This window comes from Panthera pardus, unplaced genomic scaffold, assembly GCF_024362965.1.
Source record: "Panthera pardus isolate Hobbes unplaced genomic scaffold, ASM2436296v1 HiC_scaffold_8, whole genome shotgun sequence".
In the NCBI taxonomy this organism is placed as follows: Eukaryota; Metazoa; Chordata; class Mammalia; order Carnivora; family Felidae; genus Panthera; species Panthera pardus.
In genome coordinates this window covers 36,382,743-36,405,046 of record NW_026527013.1, presented here as the reverse complement: position 1 = coordinate 36,405,046, position 22,304 = coordinate 36,382,743, and the positions used below count along the sequence as shown (strand labels likewise).

The window sequence follows — 22,304 nt, the reverse complement described above, 5'->3', positions numbered from 1 at the left end:
TTTTCACCTTAACCTGCTTCTCAGCCTGAGTCCTTCTTACGAATTTTCTTTCTTCTGAAAGAGTAGAAGTTTCAAAGTAGACATGATTAGAATCCTCAGTGAGCTGGCTAATGTTTAGAAAAATCTCTCATCACATTTTCATTATTATCAGAAATTCTTTTGACTTAAAAAAATAGTTTGATAGTTGATCACTATCAAGCATGCAGATGGACGGAGTTAATTTGCCCTGTGTTACAAGTTAGGCCATGGACAAAAATCTAATGGCGAAAGAATTCAAGCTGAAAGGATACTGTGTTTCTCACCAAGCAGATTCCTTGCATCTTGGGTACAGCACTGAGATAAGGAAGGTCCGATACAAATTCTGTGGACTGGTCATGATGTGGGAAGAGCAAGATTCAAAGCTGAACTTGAACCAGTTATAGTGGACACTGCTGAACCAATCCTAAAACTACTTACAACTTGGGACTTGGCAAGGTGCTTCCATAGTTTTCTCCCCGTGTTGTTTATTACCAACCCTTAAGGGTTGGCAGTTTTAGCAAATAAAAATAGAGGATGCCTGCTTAAATTTGAATTTTAGATCATGAATATTATTTTTATTCCATTATACTTAACATACAGTGTTATATTAGTTTCAGGTGTACCTTATAGTGCTTCAACAAGGAATAATTTTTTTTTAGTAGAAGTGTGTCCTAAGTATTTAATCTGGCAACTCTAACCTAGACCACCCACTGGGGATTCTTCTTGGTGGTAATAATCCACCCCTAGCCTGGTCTGAGCACGGGGGAATAAAGAGTTCAGTAAGCTCTCTGGTCACTGTCAGAAATGAAAGAACACAAGAACACGTTTACTGAACGTAGTCAGGTGCCGTCACAGCATTCTGCTGACAGACAGGACACCGTCCCTATTTTTATAATAAAGAAGCCAAGGCTTACAAAGTTAGCTTATCTGAGACCACAGAAGGCCTACAGAGCACAGAGACCTGGGACTGAATTCAGTTCTCAGACCAAACCTTATTATTGCACATCACAGGTGGAGACCCAGCTGCTTGGTTGGTTGGTCTGTTGATGTTTCTAAGCAGAAGCTTTGCAGTCACCTGCATCCAAGTCCTGGCTCCCTCTGTGCAAGTTCTGGTGGTGGGAGCAGCCAGGTGATTTTTTTTTTGAAGATTATTTATTTATTTTCAGAGAGAGAGGGGTGGGGGGGGGGAGGAGGGGAGAGAATCTCAAGCAGGCTGGGGGGTGGAGAGAATCTCAAGCAGGCTCCGAGCTCTCAGCATGGAGCCTCATGTTGGGCTCAAACTCCCAAACTGTGAGATCACAACCTGAGCCAAACCCAGTGAGCCACCCAGGCACCCCACTAGGTGACTTTTCTCAACCTCAGTTCCCTTATCTATGAATTGGAAATAGTGCCTATGTCTAGGTTTGCTAAGAGGCTTCAGTGCGTTCCTCTAAGTAAAATGCCAAGCCCTTGTCTGCCACACTGAACCACCCAGAACAGTCCCCTTTAAAGCCAGTTTTTTTTATTGTCCTGCTAAGGAGCTGAGAGGTCCGAGGGAGCTGGAGATCAGAGGCGGCCTGGAAATGCATGTTCACACCTGAACCCCAGTGAAAGGGCTTCATTTGCTCAATGACGAAGGGGGGGGGGGGGGCACCCCTTTCCCCGGAAGCAGTGGGGACTCTGGATCTTCAGCGGGAGGCCTGGAAGATGACTTCTGTAAGGCTCTCAGTGATTTGGCTGGAGGTGTGATCCAGAAACATTTAGAGGGGGTGGGGGTGGGGGGAAATTCCAAGAATGGAAAGACCCTGTGACCTGGGAGGGGAGCGGTCGAAGTCTGGACCAGCCTGCCTGGCTTTTCCGGCCCCTCCCCGCTTCCACTACAGCTTTCCAGTCCCCTCCTGCGCCTCCTCCCCTCCTTCCCAGTCCGCGTCCCGGACCTGGAGTCCCCGGGGCCAGCTCCCCCGCTGCCGGCGCTCGAGACGTAGCGCCACCTCCCTGCGGGGCCCTTGGTTAAGTCTTCAGACCTCCGTGCGCCGGTTTCCCGTCTGGGATCTCAGCGTTTGGACCCAAGGAGCTGAGCTCGCCCCGCCGGCCGGCTGCGGTTTGGTCTGGAGGGGTGGAAGGCAAGGAGGGCGCTTCGTCGTAGCTACTGGAAAATCACCTCGGTCTGTAAGCAGTTTTTCTGTCCTAATTGTTTGTAGTGGTGACATTAGACAATTGAGGGAGTTGCAGCCTAGCTTTCTGCCCTTGCAGACAATTGACTATGAATGAACGCGTCTAGGTGTTTCCTACTTTCTCCATCCCGTCCCAGGACTTGGACTCCTATAACAGAGATAACTGGTCGGGAGCAGAGAGCTTACTATGAAATTTTGAGGCAGTAGCAAAAAAAAAAAAAATGGGGCATCAGGAATACTTTGTGGGGTTGAAGGAGCCTTTGTTGAGGTGGAGAGCTGCTTTTCTGAAGTGAGGTTCAGGTGAGTTTGGATGTAAAATTCTGCTGAAGATGAGTGGGGTCTGATTCTGTAGCTTTTTAAGAAAAAGAAAAATTTTTAATGAAATTTGCTATCTTTGCTGTTAGGGGACAACTGTGGACTGAGGGTTGTTTTGGTTTGGTTCAAGAAACACGAATATGTGTTTTGTTATCTGTGTTCAGATCTCTCGTGCAGTTTAATTCAGCCTTTGGCTGATCCAGATTAATCTAACTTTAAAAAGCCACCTGTCCTCCCCCAAGAAACTGTCATAGAACCAGTCAGTGGCCACCATGTTTATAAATTGTAAAGCCCCAAGTTAAGCTGATGAATCTTTCCTTCCTCAACTACCCTTTCCCCATTTTCTGACCCTTCTCTTTAGAATCTGGAGGAGTTAGGCAAAGAGGGTAAAGCACAGGTTTGGAGTCACATCTGCTACTTTCTTACTGTGCCAGTTTATTTTTTTTTTAATTTTTTTTAATGTTTTTATTTTTATTTTTGAGACAGAGAGAGACAGAGCATGAATGGGGGAGAGGCAGAGAGAGAGGGAGACACAGAATCAGAAGCAGGCTCCAGGCTCTGAGCCATCAGCCCAGAGCCCGACGTGGGGCTCGAACTCATGGACCACAAGATCGTGACCTGAGCCGAAGTCGGACGCTTTACTGACTGAGCCACCCAGGCGCCCCCTTACTGTGCCAGTTTAAATTAATCTGTCTAAAATCTCAGTTTTCACATCTGTGAAATGGGGGAGCTGGTGATAACAACAGCATGATACACCTGTAGGGAAAGGTTTTCACCCAGACTCTGCCATCTAATAATGCTCAGTCAGTGCGAGACTGTTATTCGAAGCATTTCTTTTGGGGACTAAATGACATGCTCACCTGGCATCACTGCTGGGTCAGCCACCCAGAGTCTCCAAACTAAGGTCCTAGAATGTCCTCATACTCCTGAACCTTCTTTTCTGTTTTAAATGGTTGATTACTGTCTCTTTTTTGAAAATCTCTTTGTGTTTTATGATGTGTGTATTCTATTATTCTATTGCTAGGTTCCCCTTGAGCCCTTCTGATTCAGCAGGTCTGGGGCAGGACTCAAAAATTTGCATTTCTAACAAGTTCTGAGATAATACTGATTCTGCTGGTCTGGGGACTGTGATGTGATAACTTCTGTGTTTCTTATGCTTGCGATTTTAATGTCCCCTTACTAGGAACTGGCAGAAAGAAATTTGCCATTAGAACTCCCTCGTTATTAAGTCAAGGAGCTAATAAACCAGACTCTTCATAGAAGACCAAGTTCAGAGATAACTGAAAGAAATGCGATATTTTTTTTTTTTTTTAAATTAAAACAGGGTGGTTTGAAGGCGTTCTGGCCGGTGAAAAACCACTCGAAGTAAACTGATAACATACCTTAAATTGCTGATCACCGTGTGTTAATCAGTCCAGTAGACTGCTCAAGGAAGTTCCTGTTTATACACAGTAACCGATACCTTTTAATAATGACATGGCTAAACAAGCTATCATCCTTAAATCCTGGATCCAGCAAGTAGTTGAGTCGGCACATACTCCACCATGTGACTGCCATTGTGTGCACTTTTTCTACCTAGTATGATCATGACCATGTCCTGGTCGGTCAGTGAAGTGCCTGGGTTTCAAGCAAGCGTAGATAAGGAAGTAGCTTATCATCAGGGTCTCTACAGGGCAATGCCAGGAGACTAGCAAATGTTTTTAATTAGCACAATTCCTAATGACTGCAAATCTTTAGTTTGCATGGAACATAGCATTAGAACTCCCAGCTGTGACAGCTTGCCCAAGTCCCTGGATGTCCCTTTTCACACCCTTTTACTTACTTTCTTTTTTCCCCCTTATTTAATTTCTGATGATATTTAGACTACATGGTAGACTTAATCTTGAGTGTTTGAACAGGCATTAGCTACAGTGTTTTTACATTTACATGTACATTTTTTAGCAACATATTATATCGACCCAGGAGTGTTTTTTTAATTATTTATTTTATTAAATGGTTTAAAGTAATCTCTATGCCCAATGAGGGGCTTAAGCTCACAGCCCTGAGATCAGGAGTCTCACGCTCTACCAACTGAGCCAGTCAGGTGCCCTGCATATACATTTTTATGAAATACGGGTTTTGAGTTATATATGGAGAAAAAGACTCCAGCCCTAAGTTACTTTTTAAATAGCTTAGTTTATTTTTTTGTGTAGTAAAGTTGCTACAGTCATTTCCATTGGGTCCTTGTATTTAACATGTGCTCTCTAGGCACTTTTGCTTTGGGTTTCAGCTAAGGAAGAGCTTTAGCATCAAAAAAAAAAAAAAAAAAAAAAAAAGGAAGGTTGGGGCTGGGGCTTGTTTTTTCGAAGTGTCCTAGAAACCTAGGGATGCCCCTACACCAAGCACAGACAGCCGCCATCTTCAAGGGAACTCAGTGATTGGCCTGCTCTGGAAAGCAGTAGCACAGTTTGCTAACTGCCTGCACTTCAGCCTCAGAATGGCAGGTGGCTGGTTGTCTCTGTGAGCATGTGCCCAATTAGCCACAAACAGGTGCACACATTTGCTGGGGGTGGCTGTTGCCACACAAGTGCTCCCACGGACACAAAGGGTGGCCTCAGTTTTGCCAGCCACGTGGCTTTCTCAAAAATGAGTGAGGTTGGCACATTCCTACAGGGTTTTTGAGGTCAGCGAAGAAAAACAAGAGCCCAAGACAGGGGGCTTGAGAATGCCAAAGGGAATCATCGCCTGAAAAAATAGTCACATTGGCGAAATGGTGGGTCATGGGCTGCTTCCTCCTAGAGAGCTGTCAGAATTGGAATCTGGAATACCTAAATGGAGGGGTTCTACCTAGGTCATCAGATGAAGCACACCCATGTTTTTCAATGTGACATCTACATTCCTGCCAACATGATGAAGAAAAGCAATTTCTGGTTTAGTTACTGAGAAGTAACAAGTCCTATAGATTTATGAGTATTCTCTCTGGCCAGGACCTTGAGAAACCAGTCCCTGTTGGCAATTCTGGTCAAGTGCATCTTTAAAATAACATTTCCATTGCCATTAAGGTCAAGAATGCCCCGTCAGGGTGAGTTCATTCAGTGCTGGAGAAAGGCAGAGACATCTCCATCCAGGGCTGCTCACCTCCCAGCTGCTCTCAGACCCTCCCTCTGGATTCTCAGGTTGATCCTGATTCATATAAACTGAACCTCCTTGCCCTGCCCTGCGCTGCCTGCCTGCCTGCTTGCCAGCCGGCTGGGAGGGGCCTTCAAGCTCAGTGGATCCACGTGGCCTCAGGCTCCCAGGCAAATTCCCCGGCTGAGGCTGAGTTCTTCCGAGGGTGAACAAAGAAGCTCTCAGCTATTGTCAGTCCACTCAAACGTGAAATCTTTCTTGGTCCTAAACTCTGAAAATGATCAAGATTAACCTTAGAATAATGTGCCCTGGTTTCTAACACCCTGGTTGGGTTCCCTTTTTGGTTAGTAAGTTACAGCCTCTTGCTTTTGTTGGCCACTGGCGCTCTTGGCCTCTACACGGCACTGAGCTTGCTCTTCAGTTCCTCGCTTCCACCCGCTCGCCACGTCTGATTTAGTTTTTGATGTGAATTATATCACACAGAAGAATGCATAAAACAAGTAGGTTTGGTTTAAAGAGCAAATTCGAAAATGCACAGCCACATGGCCACACCTAGGGAGGAACGTTGCCAGGATCCTCTAACCCCTCTCTCCCCACCACCCCCCCTTGTGTACTGTGCCCCTTCCCCTTCAGCAAAATCCTCTTTCCCTAGAGGTACGTATTTTCTTGTTTGGCTTTATACTTTTACCACCTACATAAGAATCCCTAGTTTCACGTGGCTTATTTTACAACATGGGATTGTGAATTATTTTGGGTCTGGCTTCTTTTTTTATTGTTTGTGAGTTTCATCATGTTTGGTGAAGCTATATATGTTTGCTGTATGGTATTCCATTGTATGAATACACTACAATTCTATCATTTCTATTGTTAGGAGATATTCAGGTTGTTTGTCTTCTTGTGAACTGTGCTGCTATGAAGCTTATTCTTTGGCATGAGATTCTCTAGGGATATACCTAAGAAAGGATCTCTGGGTATAGGGCATGCAAATTTCCAAAATGATCGGACCAGTTAACATTCCCACTAGCAAGGGATGTGAGTTTCTATTGCCCTACATCTTTGTGTAAACTAGGCATTGTCGTTGTTGTAAGTTTGGCAGTCTGGTGCTTAGTGATGATTCACTGAGGGTTTAGTTTGTGTTTCCCTGAGTACTTATGAAGCTGAATACTTGATTCTGGCTGCTGGCCGTTTGGATTTCTACTTCTGTGCACTGTTTGCTGAAAGGTTTAACCCATTCTTCTGGGAGGCTGCCTGCCTCAGCCATCTTTGGGTCCTTCTGGTACTCTCTTTTAATGCTTATAGCTGATGTCCACAGCTCAATCATCTCAGTATTGGTGTTGGCTTATTAGAAATGGACTATTAAATGGGTTCTTACAAGAAAACGATGTTATATATTCACAAGGAAACAATGTTTTACAACAGTACAAATGACTAAATTTGAAGGGACAATAGGAACCTTTTTTAATACAATTAAAAAAAAAAAAAAGCTTTGTTCTTTCCTGAGAATATAATCATTTGGGATGGTCCAGATTCCACATTTGTCAAAATCATTTATGTATCTCTTTTATTTTTGTACTACTGACAATTTGCACTGTTAATACATTTTCTAAAACTGGAAACCAAATTGAATTGCTGAGAAGGCATCTCCCTGTTCATTCTGTACTAATCGTGTATGTCACAAATTGCAAAGCAACAGTGATGGTCTCCAGTATATTTTATATGACCTGCACAGCATTTTAGCTCTTATTTTCATTTTTTGGTGGAGGCAGTACTTTAAAATTCAGATATCTTACATAAAACTCTGAGATTTTTGCCTTAATTTTCGGAAAAAAGAATGTAACCGTCAGGCAATAGTGGATCCACATTCCCACATGGCAAAAATCACCTGGATCTAAGCGATGGCTCTCGATCAGCAGTAGAGTCTGATGGTTTTCCCCCCATATGCAATCTCCTTTTTCCTCCACGGTACTAGAGTTTTTAGCTAGACATGTGGCTGCCCCAAGTGAAGATTAGCTGTTGCAGTGTCTTTTCAATTAGGGATAGCTGTATGATTGTTCCAGCCAATAGTCTTAGGAAAGGTGGGCAGATTTCATGTTTGGCCCCTAAAGTAATAGGTTTGTAGAGTAATGTTGTTCCTCTACCTGATGGCTGAACTGTGGACATGGTAATGGGCTATCTTGGACCCTGTGAAGGATAGCAATACCCCAGGAGTGGTGAAGCAACAGTAGATGAGTTTGGGCCCCTGAACACTGCATGCCCTTCTAGGACTGACTTTTACATAAAGGGAAATTAATTAAAACGTTGATCTCTGTCATACACAGTCAAGTCTCCACGCTAAGTAATATATCAAATGGGCAATGTTTTCTTCTTTTCTTCATAGTCACCACCATCCCCCATTGTGTTTCTGTTTCTCATGCTAAGTTTGACCTGCCTTTTTTCAGCTAGCTTAAACAGTTGGATTTCTTTTTTTTTTTTTTTAATTTTTCTTTTTTTTTTTTAATTTTTAAGTATATTTATTTTGAGAGCGAGAGAGACAAGTGTGAGTAGGGGAGGGGCAGAGAGAGGGAGAGAGAGAATTCCAAGCAGGCTCTTCACTGTCAGCACAGAGTCAAATGTGGGACTCCAACTCAGGAAACCCTGAGATCATGACCTGCGCTGAAACAAGGAGTCATACACTTAACCAACAGAGCCACGCAGGCCCTCCTGACAGTCGAATTTCTAATGCCTCTCTCACTTGACTCCTGATAGGCATTTGTATCTAAGATGTACTTGTATTCTGATATTTATAGTCTGAGAGTGACACAGGAGAGTAATTCTTTAAGTCTAAAAGATACAATTTAGAAGTTTTAGGGTTGAGGGGCACCTGGGTTGGTTGGTTAAGCCTCCAACTCTTGATTTTGGCTCAGCTCATGATCTTTCAGTTCAGGGCTTTGGCCCCCTCGTCAGGCTCTGTGCTGACAGTGTGGAGCCTGCTTGGGATTCTCTCTCTCTCTCTCTCTCTCTGCCCCACCTAAGTTGAGCTTTCTCTCCAAATAAGGTTAAAAAGAATAAATAAGCTTAAGAAGAAAAAGTTTAAGGGTTGAATTATCAGGAGTTTTATAATAATTCAAGTCAGGGTTTCTCATACTCAACATTGCTAACATTTGGGACAGGGTAATTCTTTGTTGTTAGGGCTCTATCCTGTGTAATAGATGTTCAGTAGCATCCTGGCCTCTACTCAGCAGATGCCAGTAAGGCCTCCTTTCAAGTGTGACTATAAAAAATGTCTTAAGGGGTGCCTGGCTGGCCCAGTTGGTGGAACAGGAGACTGTTGGTCTCAGGGTTTAAGTTCGAGCCCTGTGTTGGGTGTGAAGATTACTTAAGATTAAAAAATACGGGGAGGCACCTGGGTGGTTAGGTCAATTAAGCCTCCGATTCTTGATTTTGGCTCTGGTCATAATCTGATGGTGGTGAGATTGAGTCCCGCATCAGGCTCCACACCAGGCATGGAACCCACTTAACATTCTCTCTCCCTCTCTCCCCCTCTCCCCCTCTCCCTCCCCGTCTCCCTCTCCCTCTCTCCCTTTCCGCCTCCCCTCTCCCTCTTCCTCTCCCTCTCCCTCCCCCTCCCTCTCCCCCTCCCTCTGCCCTGCTCACAGGTGCACAAGCCCGCTCATTTGTGCACTCTCTCTCTCTCTCTCAAAAAAAAAAAAACTTTAAAAACAATGTCGTAGGGGCGCCTGGGTGGCGCAGTCGGTTAAGCGTCCGACTTCAGCCAGGTCACGATCTCGCGGTCCATGAGTTCGAGCCCCGCGTCAGGCTCTGGGCTGATGGCTCGGAGCCTGGAGCCTGTTTCCGATTCTGTGTCTCCCTCTCTCTCTGCCCCTCCCCCGTTCATGCTCTGTCTCTCTCTGTCCAAAAATAAATAAAAAACGTTGAAAAAAAAATTAAAAAAAAAAAAAAAAAAAAAAAACAATGTCGTAAGACATTCCTGAATGTCCCCCAAGGGGCAAAACTGCATAAGTTAAGAACCACTAATCTAAAGTGAATTTCTTTCTTTTTCTTTCTTTCTTTTCTACATTAATATACCTTATTATTTTAGAGCAGTTTAAGGTTTCAGAAACTTGGGGCAGGAAGTCCAGGGAGTTCCCATATACCCCCTCTTTCTTGCCCCTCCTGACCTCCCAGCCGTTTCCCTTATTATTAACATCTTACTTTAGTGTGGTTTGCTTGTTACAACTGAATCAATATTATTACATTATTGTTAACCAACGTCCATAGTCCAATTGGGATTCAGTCTGTATATTGTACAGGTTTACAAATGTTAACAAATGCATAATGTCATGTGTGTCATTACAATATTCAGAATAGTTTCACTGCCCGCACATCCCTGTGCTCCACCTGTTCAGGTATATACCTTTTAAACTCTCCTTGAAATGATCCCTAAGCTGCCTCCCTATTAATGCACATTTTAGTTGCTTCCTGGTGATTGATTAGTACCCTAGCCGTCTTAGTGAATGAATACTCATTGTTATTTAGGATACTGGCCTCTGGTTAATCTTTGGTTGTATGTTGATTACTCAGCCCCCATGTCCAGATGAATAACGTCTTATCACATCTGATAACCAGGGCGATTCTGATTGTCTATAGTAGTCCCCACTTACCTGCGGTTTCACTTTCCACGGTGTCAATTCCCCGAGGTCTGGAAGTAGATGATCCTCTTCCTGACGAATCATCAGAAGGTCAATAGTAGCCTAACACTAGGTCATAATGCCTGTCATTCACCTCCCTGCATCTCCGCATGTAGGCATTTTGTCATCTCACATCCCATATGAAGAATGGTGAGTATAGCACAGTAAGATACGTTTAGAGAGAGACCACATTCACATAACTGTTACAATGGTACATTGTTACCCTTGTTCTAGTTTATAATTATTTTTAACCTTTTACTATGACTGATTTACAAATTAAACTTTATCATGGGTATGTGTGTATAGGAAAAAACGTGTTATGTGTAGGGTTTGGGACTATCTGCAGTCTCAGACACCCATTTGGGTTCTGGGAACGTGTCCCCCGTGGATAAGAGGAACCATTGTATAGTTAAAATTACTCTTGAAAATTCCTTGAAAAGATGACATATTAAAGACCAGAGTTTATCTTCAATAAATTCAACACAGGTAGTATTTTTCCCATGTTGAATCACATAGCTGTTTCTTTAGGTAGGCTCTAAACATGTAAGTTGCTTGTGTTTAGCAGACATGTATTAAATGCTTAATACATGTTTACAAAATGCTAGAAAAACCTCAGTGTTGTGAGATGCTGGTACTTTGAGGACACAGGAACTAACACCTTCTTGAAGGGCATCAACTTCAAACCTCCGGTTCTGCATTTATTCTCAACCATGAGCTTATTGAAAAGAATGATGGATAAAATCTCTCCCTTACTTCTGCCCCCTCTCTCCTCTCTCTTTTGGCTGACTACTCACATAAGTTAAAAGCAACTCCATCAAATGACGTTTGTTTCTACATGCTAGGTATGCAGTATATACTCTATACATATTTGCTGAAAGAATAAATGAGTCTATACTGAATAGCAGCCTTCACTCTGGTGAGTCTTAATTGCTACAAAATTAACTATAATCCAAGAAGTAAATGAACGCTAGGCTGAGTTCTTGGAACATAGCATATAGTTCACATAGACCCAGAAGGTAACAAAACACATGTAATTGGTGGTGATGATTAATAACAAAAAGTTATTTGTCCTTAGCTTCTCATTTTAGAATATGTACATGTATTTGCTCTTCATAAAAAACTCACAAGCCAACTTCTTTGAAAAGGAAATTGAATTTGAAGGACAGAGCATAAAAGAAATTATTAAGAAAAATAAATATTATTACTGGGAGTTAACAGATGACCTTTAATATGAATAAATCGGATTGTGGTCTATTTTGGTTTTCAGGAAGCCCAAACCTGTTTTCCGAGATTGTCAATGTCGTTAAGCCGTACTGCTTAGATTTCAAATGAATAGAGAGATTTATCCTTACGTAAGAACAACCGAGTGACTTCTTGCTTCCTGTAGTCATTTGTAAAGCCGGATCTTTCACCTCTAAGATGAACCTTAAGGCCACAACCTTCGTTTTGAATGTAATGTTGACAGGTGCAAATCATGGTGTCTCCAAGCGAGGGGATACTCCACTCTATCTATTCTTAGTGAAAGAGAGTAAGTGTATGTATAGGTTGCTCAGTGGCATGGTCAGGAAATGAGATGGTAAAACCAAAACACAACATTTCTGTGGACATTGACGGAGAGCCATGTACACCAAGCCTGATGTGGTGACAGGATGAGCAATTTCTAATACGGCACATACACTGTGCCTCAAACAGACCCTGGCCGCAGCCCGTGCTCGGTTTCCTGGGTTAATCTGTGACACTTGATCTGCAAGTGTTGAATGAATGCTTCTGGAGGAGATTCACTTGAAGTTCAGTGTTCCATCATCCAGCCGAGACATTCATCTCTTTGAATGTGAATCACTGAGGCGAACCCCCAGGAAGCTGGTGTGAAAATGCATAAATGATGGATCTTGAAAATAATTGGTTCCGTGTTTTCCTATGTAACCAGGGGGTGAGGGTGAAGGGGAGCTATGCCTTGCCCAAGATGAGAATGTGCTCTCTGGAATGCCACTCCGAGGGTCTGTCAGGGAATCAGGTTATGGTCTTGTCATTTTTTGTGAATGTTTATTTATTTTTGAGAGAACAGGAGTTGGGGGAGGGACAGAGGATCCAGAAGCGGACTCTGAGCTGTCAGCACAGAGCCCGATGTGGGGCTCACACTCATGAATCACGAGACTGTGACCCGAGCCGAAGTGGGATGCTCAGCCTTCTGAGCCACCCAGGCACTGCCTGATCTTGTGTTTTAAAGCCAAGCAGACTGGGTTTGCCTTCTGGCTTCTCTACATAGTGGCTGTGAGACACTGAGTGAGGGGCTTACTTCTGGAAGCCTCTCCCTCTTACCTGTAAAGCATGGGTAATAACAGTACCTACCACCTGGAAGGAGTCATGGTGAGACTTAGGTCAGGTATATAATGCCTAAAAAGTGTCTTGCATGGTGCCTGACTCTCCACAAACGATAGGTTCTGGGAAAGAGATGAAGCAGTGGACAGTTGAAGAGCTACCAATGGGCTGATTGATGGATGCCAGTTTGGTCAGGATTTTTAATAGCTGTTCATGTACTTATCCCAGGCTCTGATAGACCCCAGAGAGTCATGTCTGTTTTTTCATAGACTACCCTTAAATACTTGGGGCAGTTTTTGAGAGGACCAGCTATGACTGCATCGTATTACCTGTTCTTCCTTCTGTTAAGTTCCATGAAGACCACACCCCTCTTTTTTTTATTTATTTATTTTTAAGTAAGCTGTATACACCCAACATGGGGCTCGAACTCACAACCCCGAGATCAAGAGTTGCATGTTCTCTCGACTGAGCCAGCTGGGCGCCCCCCAAAATTGTCTCTTTTGACAACTAGAATGTTGCCATGTTACAGTGAGATAATAGCTGACCTTAACAAAGTACATTTTTAATTCACTTGATGCAATTTGAACGATATCTGGGGTTTCATTAGACACACGTTTTCAAGTCCTCTTCTTTCAAGTGTTTTTCACAAATGGCCAACTTGATCCATTTTATTTCAGAGCATGGTAAGGAAACAACAGACAAGTAATAGTAAAGTCTATACAAACCTTTTTATTGAATTGATACCTTTTATGAGAAAATGATGATACTATATGAGTGGTTTTATGATAATCAATATTCCAGCATGGTGAATATTATGTGCCACTGAAGATCACTATGAGAGTGCTATAGGCACACAGAGAAGGTGTGTAATAAAATTTGAAGAATGCTGTGTGAAAATGGAATATGGAATATCCACAGTTATAATAATAATTAGGTGGGTCCTGAGTTCAGTCTCATAATAATTAGGTAACAGAATAGCTATACATAGAAATATACAATAAAAATAGCTGCAGGTTTATCAGGAGGGTAAGGAAAATTGGATTATGGCACCTGAATACCGTTATTTTAATTTTTGTGTGTGTCTTTTTAAAAACTTCAAAATGTCACATGGTTCGGCGGGTTGTCCTTTGGGGGAATTGAATCCGTAGCCTTATATGTGCTGACCGCATTTTGCTAGAACCCGGTGTAGTGTCGTTACTTATCAGATTTCATCTGGTGACTAGCTTGGATGATAGTTTAGGTAACAGTGACTGACATTACTGCATTACTCTTCTTTTCAGTGATGAAAATGCCCGGAAAGACTTAAAGACATTGCCAGCCTTTCCAACCAAAACCCTTCAGGAACATCCATCCCTGGCTTACTGGTAAGCCAAAGCAGGACAACAGGTGACCCCGTTGTCATAGCCTCCATCGAGAACTGCGTGCTTTTCAGGAAACTAAAAGAGATATGAGTGCAGAAAGTATCAAATCACATGTGTTAGGGTGACCATAAGTAGACCTGATCCTTTCCGTGAAAGGGTCTTGTCAGAACTTACTGGCGATCGTTGTATCACGATTGTAGTCATTAGTGAAGAGTGGCTGCATGCTTTCTCATTCGCACACACAAAAAGTCTGTATAGAATATGCTTTTAAGGGAACATAATGCTCAGTACGTGTGCAGTCACTGTGTGATGTGGCCTTAATCTAGCAGCGTGTAATATACGTGTTATAAAATACAAATTTCCCTGGATAGAGGTTTTCTCACTACCCAGAAATTACCTGAGTGAACAGAGGTTTCTCCCATGGCCAAAAATTGTTGTGTATTTTGAGTAATTCCGTTTGTTGAGATTATTTTAATTCCATTAAATGCATTAATTCATTAAATTCATTAATTATTTTAATGAAGCCATAGTACCCATTTTCCATTCAACATTTTTCCTGGTAGGATATGTTTTTCCCCCTTGAGTTAGTTACAGCCCCTTTAAATATAGTTTCCTTGATTTAGGGCTTTGAATCTTGAAAATAGTTTTACTTTCCATAAAAAAAATGGATTACAAAATAAATATTCAACATGAAGAGTGGTTTTTTTTAAGTTCATTTATTTTGAGTGGAGACGTGGGGGACCAGCAGAGAAAGAGAGAGAGAGAATCCCAAGCAGGCTCCACACTGACAGCACAAAGCCCAACACAGGACTCAAACTCATGAACCATGAAATCATGACCTGAGCCAAAATCAAGAGTCAGACGCTTAAGTGACTGAGCCACCCAGGCTCCCCCATGAATAGCTTTAATAATGGAAGTTGGACTGCAGTTCCCAAATAAAGAGTGAAAGTGTGTACTGAGGCTACATTCCTTCCTCAGTCTGGAATCTTCCAAACAAATTATGTTAAGTGATAGTTTCTTAAGAAAAGAAAAGAAAAGAAAAGAAAAAAAAAAGGCCTTTTACCACTGATTACTGGTTGTGTAGAGATAAAAACATTTATCTTTCTAGGTTATATTTGAGATATGATAGGTATCTGAAAGAAAAGAACAGTAGCTCAGTGACAGCAAAGGTGACAGACTTCAGGGGTGCCTGGGTGGCTCAGTCGGTTAAGCGTCCGACTTCGGGTCAGGTCATGATCTTGTGGTTCATGAGTTCAAGCCCCTCATCTGAGTCTGTGCTGAGAGATCAGAGCCTGGAGCCTGCTTCCGGTTTTGTGTCTCCCTCTCTCTCTGCCCTGCCCCACTTATGGTCTGTCTCTCTCAAAAATATATAAAATAAACATTTAAAAAAAATTGTTTTCTGAAGGTGATAGACTGCAGCCTAGTTCTGCCTTTCTCGCCAACAAGTTGTTTTTTTTTTTAACTTTTTTTTTTTATTAAGTAATCTCTGCCTCCAATGTGAGGCTCAAACCCATGACCCCAAGATCAAGAGTCTCATGTTCTACTGACTAAGCCAGCCAGGTGCCCCTCCAGTCAACAAGTTTTATGCTGGGACAATAATGAAGGGTTTTCTCTGAAAACATTGTGTCCCCAGGTAGTGAGTGACAAGAGAGTGTTTTGGATTGTACAAGACTCAGAACAGTTTTAATCCTTTCTAAATCTTCATGGATAATTTTTAAAAATGTATTTAATACTTGCTGATCTCTTTTTTTAAGCCTTTTAATTTCCCTAGCAAGGCTCACTACTTAGCATTTAGTGACATTATTTTGTATTTGTTTTGTCCCATTCAATTATGGCAAAAAATACTAGTTTTTCATTTGATAAATTGAAATCCTGTTCTTTTCCAATAGATTAAGTTTTAAAACATATTAATATATCATATAGCATATAAAATTTAAATCAGAAATCATGATGAGGTAGTCCTGTCTGAGGTTCAGAAATCCATGTTCTACAAAAACAAAAGTCATCCAGCTTCTGTATCCCAAACAGGTTAGTGAAGGCATTTTTCTTGTTTCTCAATAAGCCACCTGAGAATCTTGAAAATGAGTCTGTACCTCATATAATCATACATTGCCATATTTCTCATTTGCTTGTTTCACAGTGAGGACAGGGTGATTGAGCATTATTTGAAAATCAAAGGTCTGACCCGGGGTCAAGCTGTGGTTCAGTAAGTATCTGTCTTTCCTTTTGCTTAGATATAATTTTAATGTCTCCTATTTGAAGAAATCATCTGAAATGATTTCTGTTGTATATTTTGTTTGTATATAGTCCCCATCTGGTTAGAAATACCTTCATATGAATTATAAAATGCCTTGGGTCATTCCATAGTTGATGTCATCAATTCAGTGGCCTACCAGTGTCAGGCAGGTAGCAAAAATGAGACATGTAGGCCAGGTGTAGGGTAATAGGGAATGGTGGGGATTGAGGTGATCTGGAGAGCTATTACCCTGGGTAGAGGCAAGGTGATTCAGCTCCGGAAATCAGGCCTAATGTCAGACCTGATACTGTCTAAGAAGTACTGGAAATTCTGATTTTTAAATCCCAATTTAAACATTGCAAAGCAATTTTAAGAAAATTTTATTACAATCTGAGCCAAAGAAAACCTATCTGGAGGCCATGTGTGGTTGCCCGGCTTGTGACTCTATTTTGGGTGGAGCATACAGTGTTGGTGTTGGCTTGTCTATATCTTCGTGCTACCAATAACGGACCATAGTGATATATTTCTGCATTTTATTCTTTTTTTTTTTTTTAGTCTTTATTTTTAAGTAATCTCTATACCTAATGTGGGGCTTGAACTCACAACCCAGAGATCAAGAGTCACATGCTCTACCGACTAAGCCAGCCAGGTGCCCCTATTTCTGCATTTTAGACTTATAGAGTAACCATTCATTTATTAACAATAGTTCACAAGCTACGTTAAAGTTTTAAAATTATAAAAAACTAAATTTATAAATTTAAATTTTAAAAATTATAAAAATGAATATAGCATTATTGCTCTAGTAATTGTAGAATAACTTTTATGGCCATAGACGTTCTTGTAAAAACCTGCGGGAATGTCGCTCCGAGCACGTAAGAACCAAAATAAGAACTTGGAGATTGCTATTCCTCTGGCCAGTGTGTAGATTTCCCTCACACCTCCACCACTGGCACTAATCTCCTTTTCATCACAAAACACCCTGTGATCTCCAAGGCAGAAATCAAAAATTAGCAGTCCTGAAATTGAACCCTTGACATTTGAACTCATTGTTCCTGTTTTCTGGGAGGGACAAAAGAGGTGTAAAAATTTTCCCTGAAGGATTTTAGGTTAGGCCAATGAGCATGTTATGAAGTGCCGTTGCTTAAATGCAGAGTCCTTTTACTTCCCCTGATCATTATCGTTGTGGCTCCAAATACTAGACTAACTTGGTGGTTAAAGCTCTAGACGGTGGAATCCAACTCTCTGTTAGGATCTTGGCTGTGCAGTGTACTTGTTGAATATTGTTGGCACATTTACCATTAACCTCTCTCTCTTTTCTTTAATGTTTGTTTATTTTGAGAGAGAGAGAGAGAGAGAGAGAGAGAGCACAAGCAGGGGAGAGGCAGAGGGGGTCAGAGGATCCTAAGCTGGCTCTCTGCTGACAGCAGAGGGCCCAAGGCAGGGCTTGAACTCACAAACCGTGAAATAATGACCTGAGCTGAAATCGAATGCTTACCGACCGAGCCACCCAGGAGCCCCCATTTACCTAACCTCTTACATTCATTTACATATAGGTCATTTACTTTTTAAAAAGTATCGAAGTATTGATTACAAAATCCAGAGCAATTGATATTCAAAATGGCATTAAAAAGTCCACTTGAGGGGCGCCTGGGTGGCTCATTCGGTTAAGTGGCTGACTTCAGCCATGATCATGATCATGATCTCATGGTTGGTGAGTTGGTGCCCCGTGTTGGGCTCTGTGCTAAGCTCTGTGCTGACAGCTCACAGCCTGGAGCCTGTCAGATTCTGTGTCTCCCTCTGTTTCTGTCCCTCCCCCACTTGTACTTTGTCTCTCTAGCTCTCAAAAATAAAGAAACATTTTTTAAAAAGTTAAAAAAAAAAAAAAGTCCACTTGTACTAAACAGGAACCTCAAGTCTTTGTGAACAGAGAGGAAGTCTTACACAATATAATTCACTCCATAAAACCTTAGAAGTACACAATAAATATTTGTTGAATTAAAAATAGTAAATAGTAGCATCATTAATTTTTATTTTGGGGAACACATTTTTTAAATACAACAAAATTGTATATACAGTATATAATAAAATTCACCCTTTTTAGGTACATATTTCTTATTAGAGTTTAGACCTAAGAGTAAAGCATATATTCCTGAGAGTTTAGTAGTCAGTAAATGGGATCAGTTTATTTTTTTAACTGTTTATGTCCTTATGCATGTATGGACGTATGTATGTAATCTCTATGCCCAACACGGGCTCTAGCTCACAACCCCAAGATCAACCCCATGTGCTCTACCGACTAAGCCAGCCAGGTGCCCCAGAATTGTTTTATTTTTTACTTACTACAAGCATGACCGAGAAGCTGATTCTCATTGCTTTGCATCATTAAGTGCTTAGTTTAAAAAATACTTGCAATTTGGGGTTACAATACAGTACAGTATGTTCTAAGCCGTAGAAATCTTAATATGCAGAAATTAACATTTCCTGTAGCTTTTGGAAATTGGAGTTTTGTTAGCAACTTCCTAACATTTGGGTAAGGTAAAATATATTACTCCCTAGAATGGCTTATTCTATTTCTACCGTAGTCAAAGACATTAGTCATGGTTGTAATGAGGAAAGTACATACAAATTGTGCTTCTGTACATCATTTTTCCCGAAAGGATCCTCTAATTTATGAAGAGATTATAATATATACTATTCATTTTTCATAGGTATATGAAAATAGTAGAAGCTCTACCAACCTATGGAGTCCATTATTATGCAGTAAAGGTAAATACTTTTACATGACAAAGCTTTCATAATACCCATGTGACTTTGGGAATTAGTGAATAGCACCAACTTCTAAAATCACATAAATTAATATGCATATTTGTGCAAATTATCTCTGTAAATTTCAGCATAAAAAACAAAATTACTTATTTAAAAAATAATAAAATAAAATACGATTGATTTTTTTTTTTTTTTTTTTTTTACAAAAACCTGATTATGCCTTGTCATTGATAGCCAATTATAAAGCACGCTCTTTTTGCAAAATACTTGCTGTGTTCAGATGTTTTCCACAAATCCCTATTAATCCTAACATACTCAGATTATTCTCTTTTGGCACATCTATTCCTTTTATCTATTTTAACTGCTATTTCTCTTCCCCAGTTGTTCACCTGCCTAATGCTACCAGATATTCTCTTTGTTTTTAATTAAAATTTTTTTATGTTTATGTGTTTTTGAGACAGAGAGAGACAGAGCATGATTGGGGGGAGGGGCAGAGAGAGAGAGACACACACACAGAATTTGAAGCAGGTTAAAGACTCTGAGCTGTCAGCGCAGAGCCTGATGTGGGGCTCAAACCCTTGATCTGTGAGTTCATGACCTTAGCCAAAGTCGGACACTTAACTGACTGAGCCACCCAAGCGCCCTTCTCTTTTTAAAAAAAAAATTTTTAATATTTATTTATTTTTGAGAGAGAGATAGAGTGCGAGCTGGGGAGGGGCAGAGAGAGAGAGGGAGACACAGAATCCAAAGCAGGCTCCAGACTCAGCTGTCAGCACAGAGCCCAATGGAGGGCTCAGACTCACAAACCGCTAGATCATGACCTGAGCTGAAGTCAGATGGTTAACCAACTGAACCCCCTAGGCACCCCCCAGATATTCTCTTGATAGCCCCTTTATCTGGGAATCATAAACTTTCTTTTTTTTTTAAGATTTTATTTTTAAGTAATCTTTACCCCCAACGTGGGGCTCGAACTCACAACCCCAAGATCGATAGTTACATGCTTCACCAACTGAGCCAGCTGGGTGTCCCAAGAATCATAAACTCTACATTGTCATTTCAATACTTCATAAAGTTCTCAAATTTTTGCAGGATTTGCAATACCAATTTTCAATTGGTATAGTTTGTATTTGTGTATTGTTTTCAGGTGTTTTCAAGCAGGGAGAGACTAAGAAATATTTTGAGATGGTAAGGGATAAAGCAGTGTTAAGGAGGGAATCTTGTTTGAAGGGAATAATTTTATCGTTGATCAATCATGAGTGACTTTTCCAGTTACAACAGTGTTTGCAGTTCAAAATAGTAGGGGATTGAACAATAAATACTTGCATAATGAGGGCACCTTGTACTAAAAATAAGTACCATTTCAACTTTAATTTCTACAGATTATTGTTTTTTTTTTTTTAAGTTTATTCATTTTGAGAGAGAGAGAGAGAGAGAGAGTGTGTGTGTGTGTGTGTGTGTGTGTGAGCAGGAGAGGGGCAGAGAGAGAATCCCAAACAGACTCCTCACTGTCAGTGAGTAGCCCAATGTGGGGCTCGAACTCATAGACCATGAGATCATGACCTGAGCCGAAATCAGGTTGGACACTCAACCGACTGAGCCACCCAAGCGCCTCTAATTTCTTCTGATTCTTAATTTGTTTGTATACAGGTATATGTTTAAGCCTAAATTTTTCTTTCCTTGTGTCAATGCGTCCTTTACTTTGGCAAGACCTAAAAGATTTTGGAAAAAAAAAAAGATTATGAAAAAAAAAATTCCTCCCCTCCCCATATGTACCTCAAAGTGATTATTCAAACATCCTGCCATTGAATCATACAGTTCTCCAAAAGAACTTTTCAGTATTCCCATGCTCACTGTTAACTAGATTATAAACATCAGGTTTGGGACCTCTTTTCTCATCTTTATAATTCTTTGGAAACTTCCCTGACCTTTATAGTTGGTTTCTAATCAAGAGAGCAGAGAGCTTTTTTTTTTTCTTTCTCTTTTTTCTTTCTTTTCTTTTTTAAATGGATAACTGGCTTTATACTCTGGATTAGTTTTTACATTTTATTTCTTCTCTCCAGATGTTCAGTCAAGACAGTAATGTTTCATCCTTTTTGGTGGTATTGATAGTATTAATCTGTTTTAACTTAAAGATCTTATTTGAAGGCATTTTAAAAACAAGTTAGGTGTGTAAGTAATGTTTTGTTTACCAAGCCAGCTTTATTTTGACTAGTTGATACTTGGTAAATTATGAAATTGGTAGATCTTCAGCTCTAGAAGATTGAACAATTAAGGGCTCGGTTCTCATCCTTTTCCATTTTCCAGGATAAACAAGGACTTCCTTGGTGGCTTGGAATCAGCTACAAAGGAATCGGCCAGTATGATCTGCAAGATAAAGTGAAACCTCGGAAAGTAAGTATGAATCATTTTAGACACTTAGGAGAACCTGAGCTGCTCTGGATTTGGCAACGTTGCTTTAAGGGGCACCGAACAGTCTCAGACAAAGAACTTTGGTTAGTGAAGCTGTGGGTTCAGAGGAGGCTCAGGTTAAGGGAAAAATACTTTTTATAACTAATTTATGTACCTTTATACAGTGATTCTGATCTGATCATTTACTCTAAGGAAATAAAGTTATGTACTAAGATTTAAGGATGTTGATCACAGTTTCATTTATAAAGGCATACAACTAGATTACTCTCTTTTTAATGTGTATTATTTATTTTCAGAGAGAGCGTGAGCAGGGGAGAGGGGCAGAGAATCCCAAGCAGGCTCAGCACGTAGCCCCATGCAGGGCTCGATCCCCCAACTCTGAGATCCTGACCCAAGCTGAAATCAAGAGTCAGACGCTTAACCTACTGAGCCACTCAGGCACCCCTAGATTTCTATTTTAAGGCCATTTGAACATGATGATGGCATTTTGTTTCCTAAATTTTATATATCGATCTGTTATATAGATACGATATATTTATTTATACACATAATTATATGTAATGTTAGTATAAGTTTATATGTAAATTATATAGGTATGTACATACACATACATACATATGCTTGTTTGCACTGGATGGATAAACAGATGGATGAATTGTGAAGAGAGAAGCCAGATTCTTTGGTGCTGGTTCCCTCTCCGTAATACAGTTACAACTAATCTTTTTACTACCGCTGCTATTTTCACTTATCTTTGTTTCACAGTTTTCTACGCTAAACCTGCCTGCTATTTGTAACGAAAATTATGTCACATGCTGTATATGGAAGGGAACTCTATCAGGTTTGGGTTTTCCAGAGCTAATAAATTGCATTATTTTCGTTTTGGACTTTGGCTGTGTAGCTCTCCTGATCCGAGCGCAGACGTACCATACTTTTTTGCCCACGTGAGAATGGA

At 40.9% G+C, this 22,304-nt stretch overlaps 1 protein-coding gene across 11 annotated transcripts in view; it reads left to right on the top strand.

Annotated features, from left to right (window-relative positions):
- The window catches only part of FRMD4B (FERM domain containing 4B), a 318,608-nt gene that overhangs the window by 260,958 nt on the left and 35,346 nt on the right, over nt 1–22,304 (top strand). For all 11 annotated transcript variants that reach the window (XM_019469743.2, XM_019469744.2, XM_019469748.2 and 8 more), the window contains 4 exons: nt 13,861–13,944; nt 16,082–16,147; nt 18,886–18,943; nt 21,248–21,334. In XM_019469743.2, the coding sequence (XP_019325288.2) occupies nt 13,861–13,944; nt 16,082–16,147; nt 18,886–18,943; nt 21,248–21,334 (295 nt within the window). The remainder of the gene's footprint in view (nt 1–13,860; nt 13,945–16,081; nt 16,148–18,885; nt 18,944–21,247; nt 21,335–22,304) is intronic.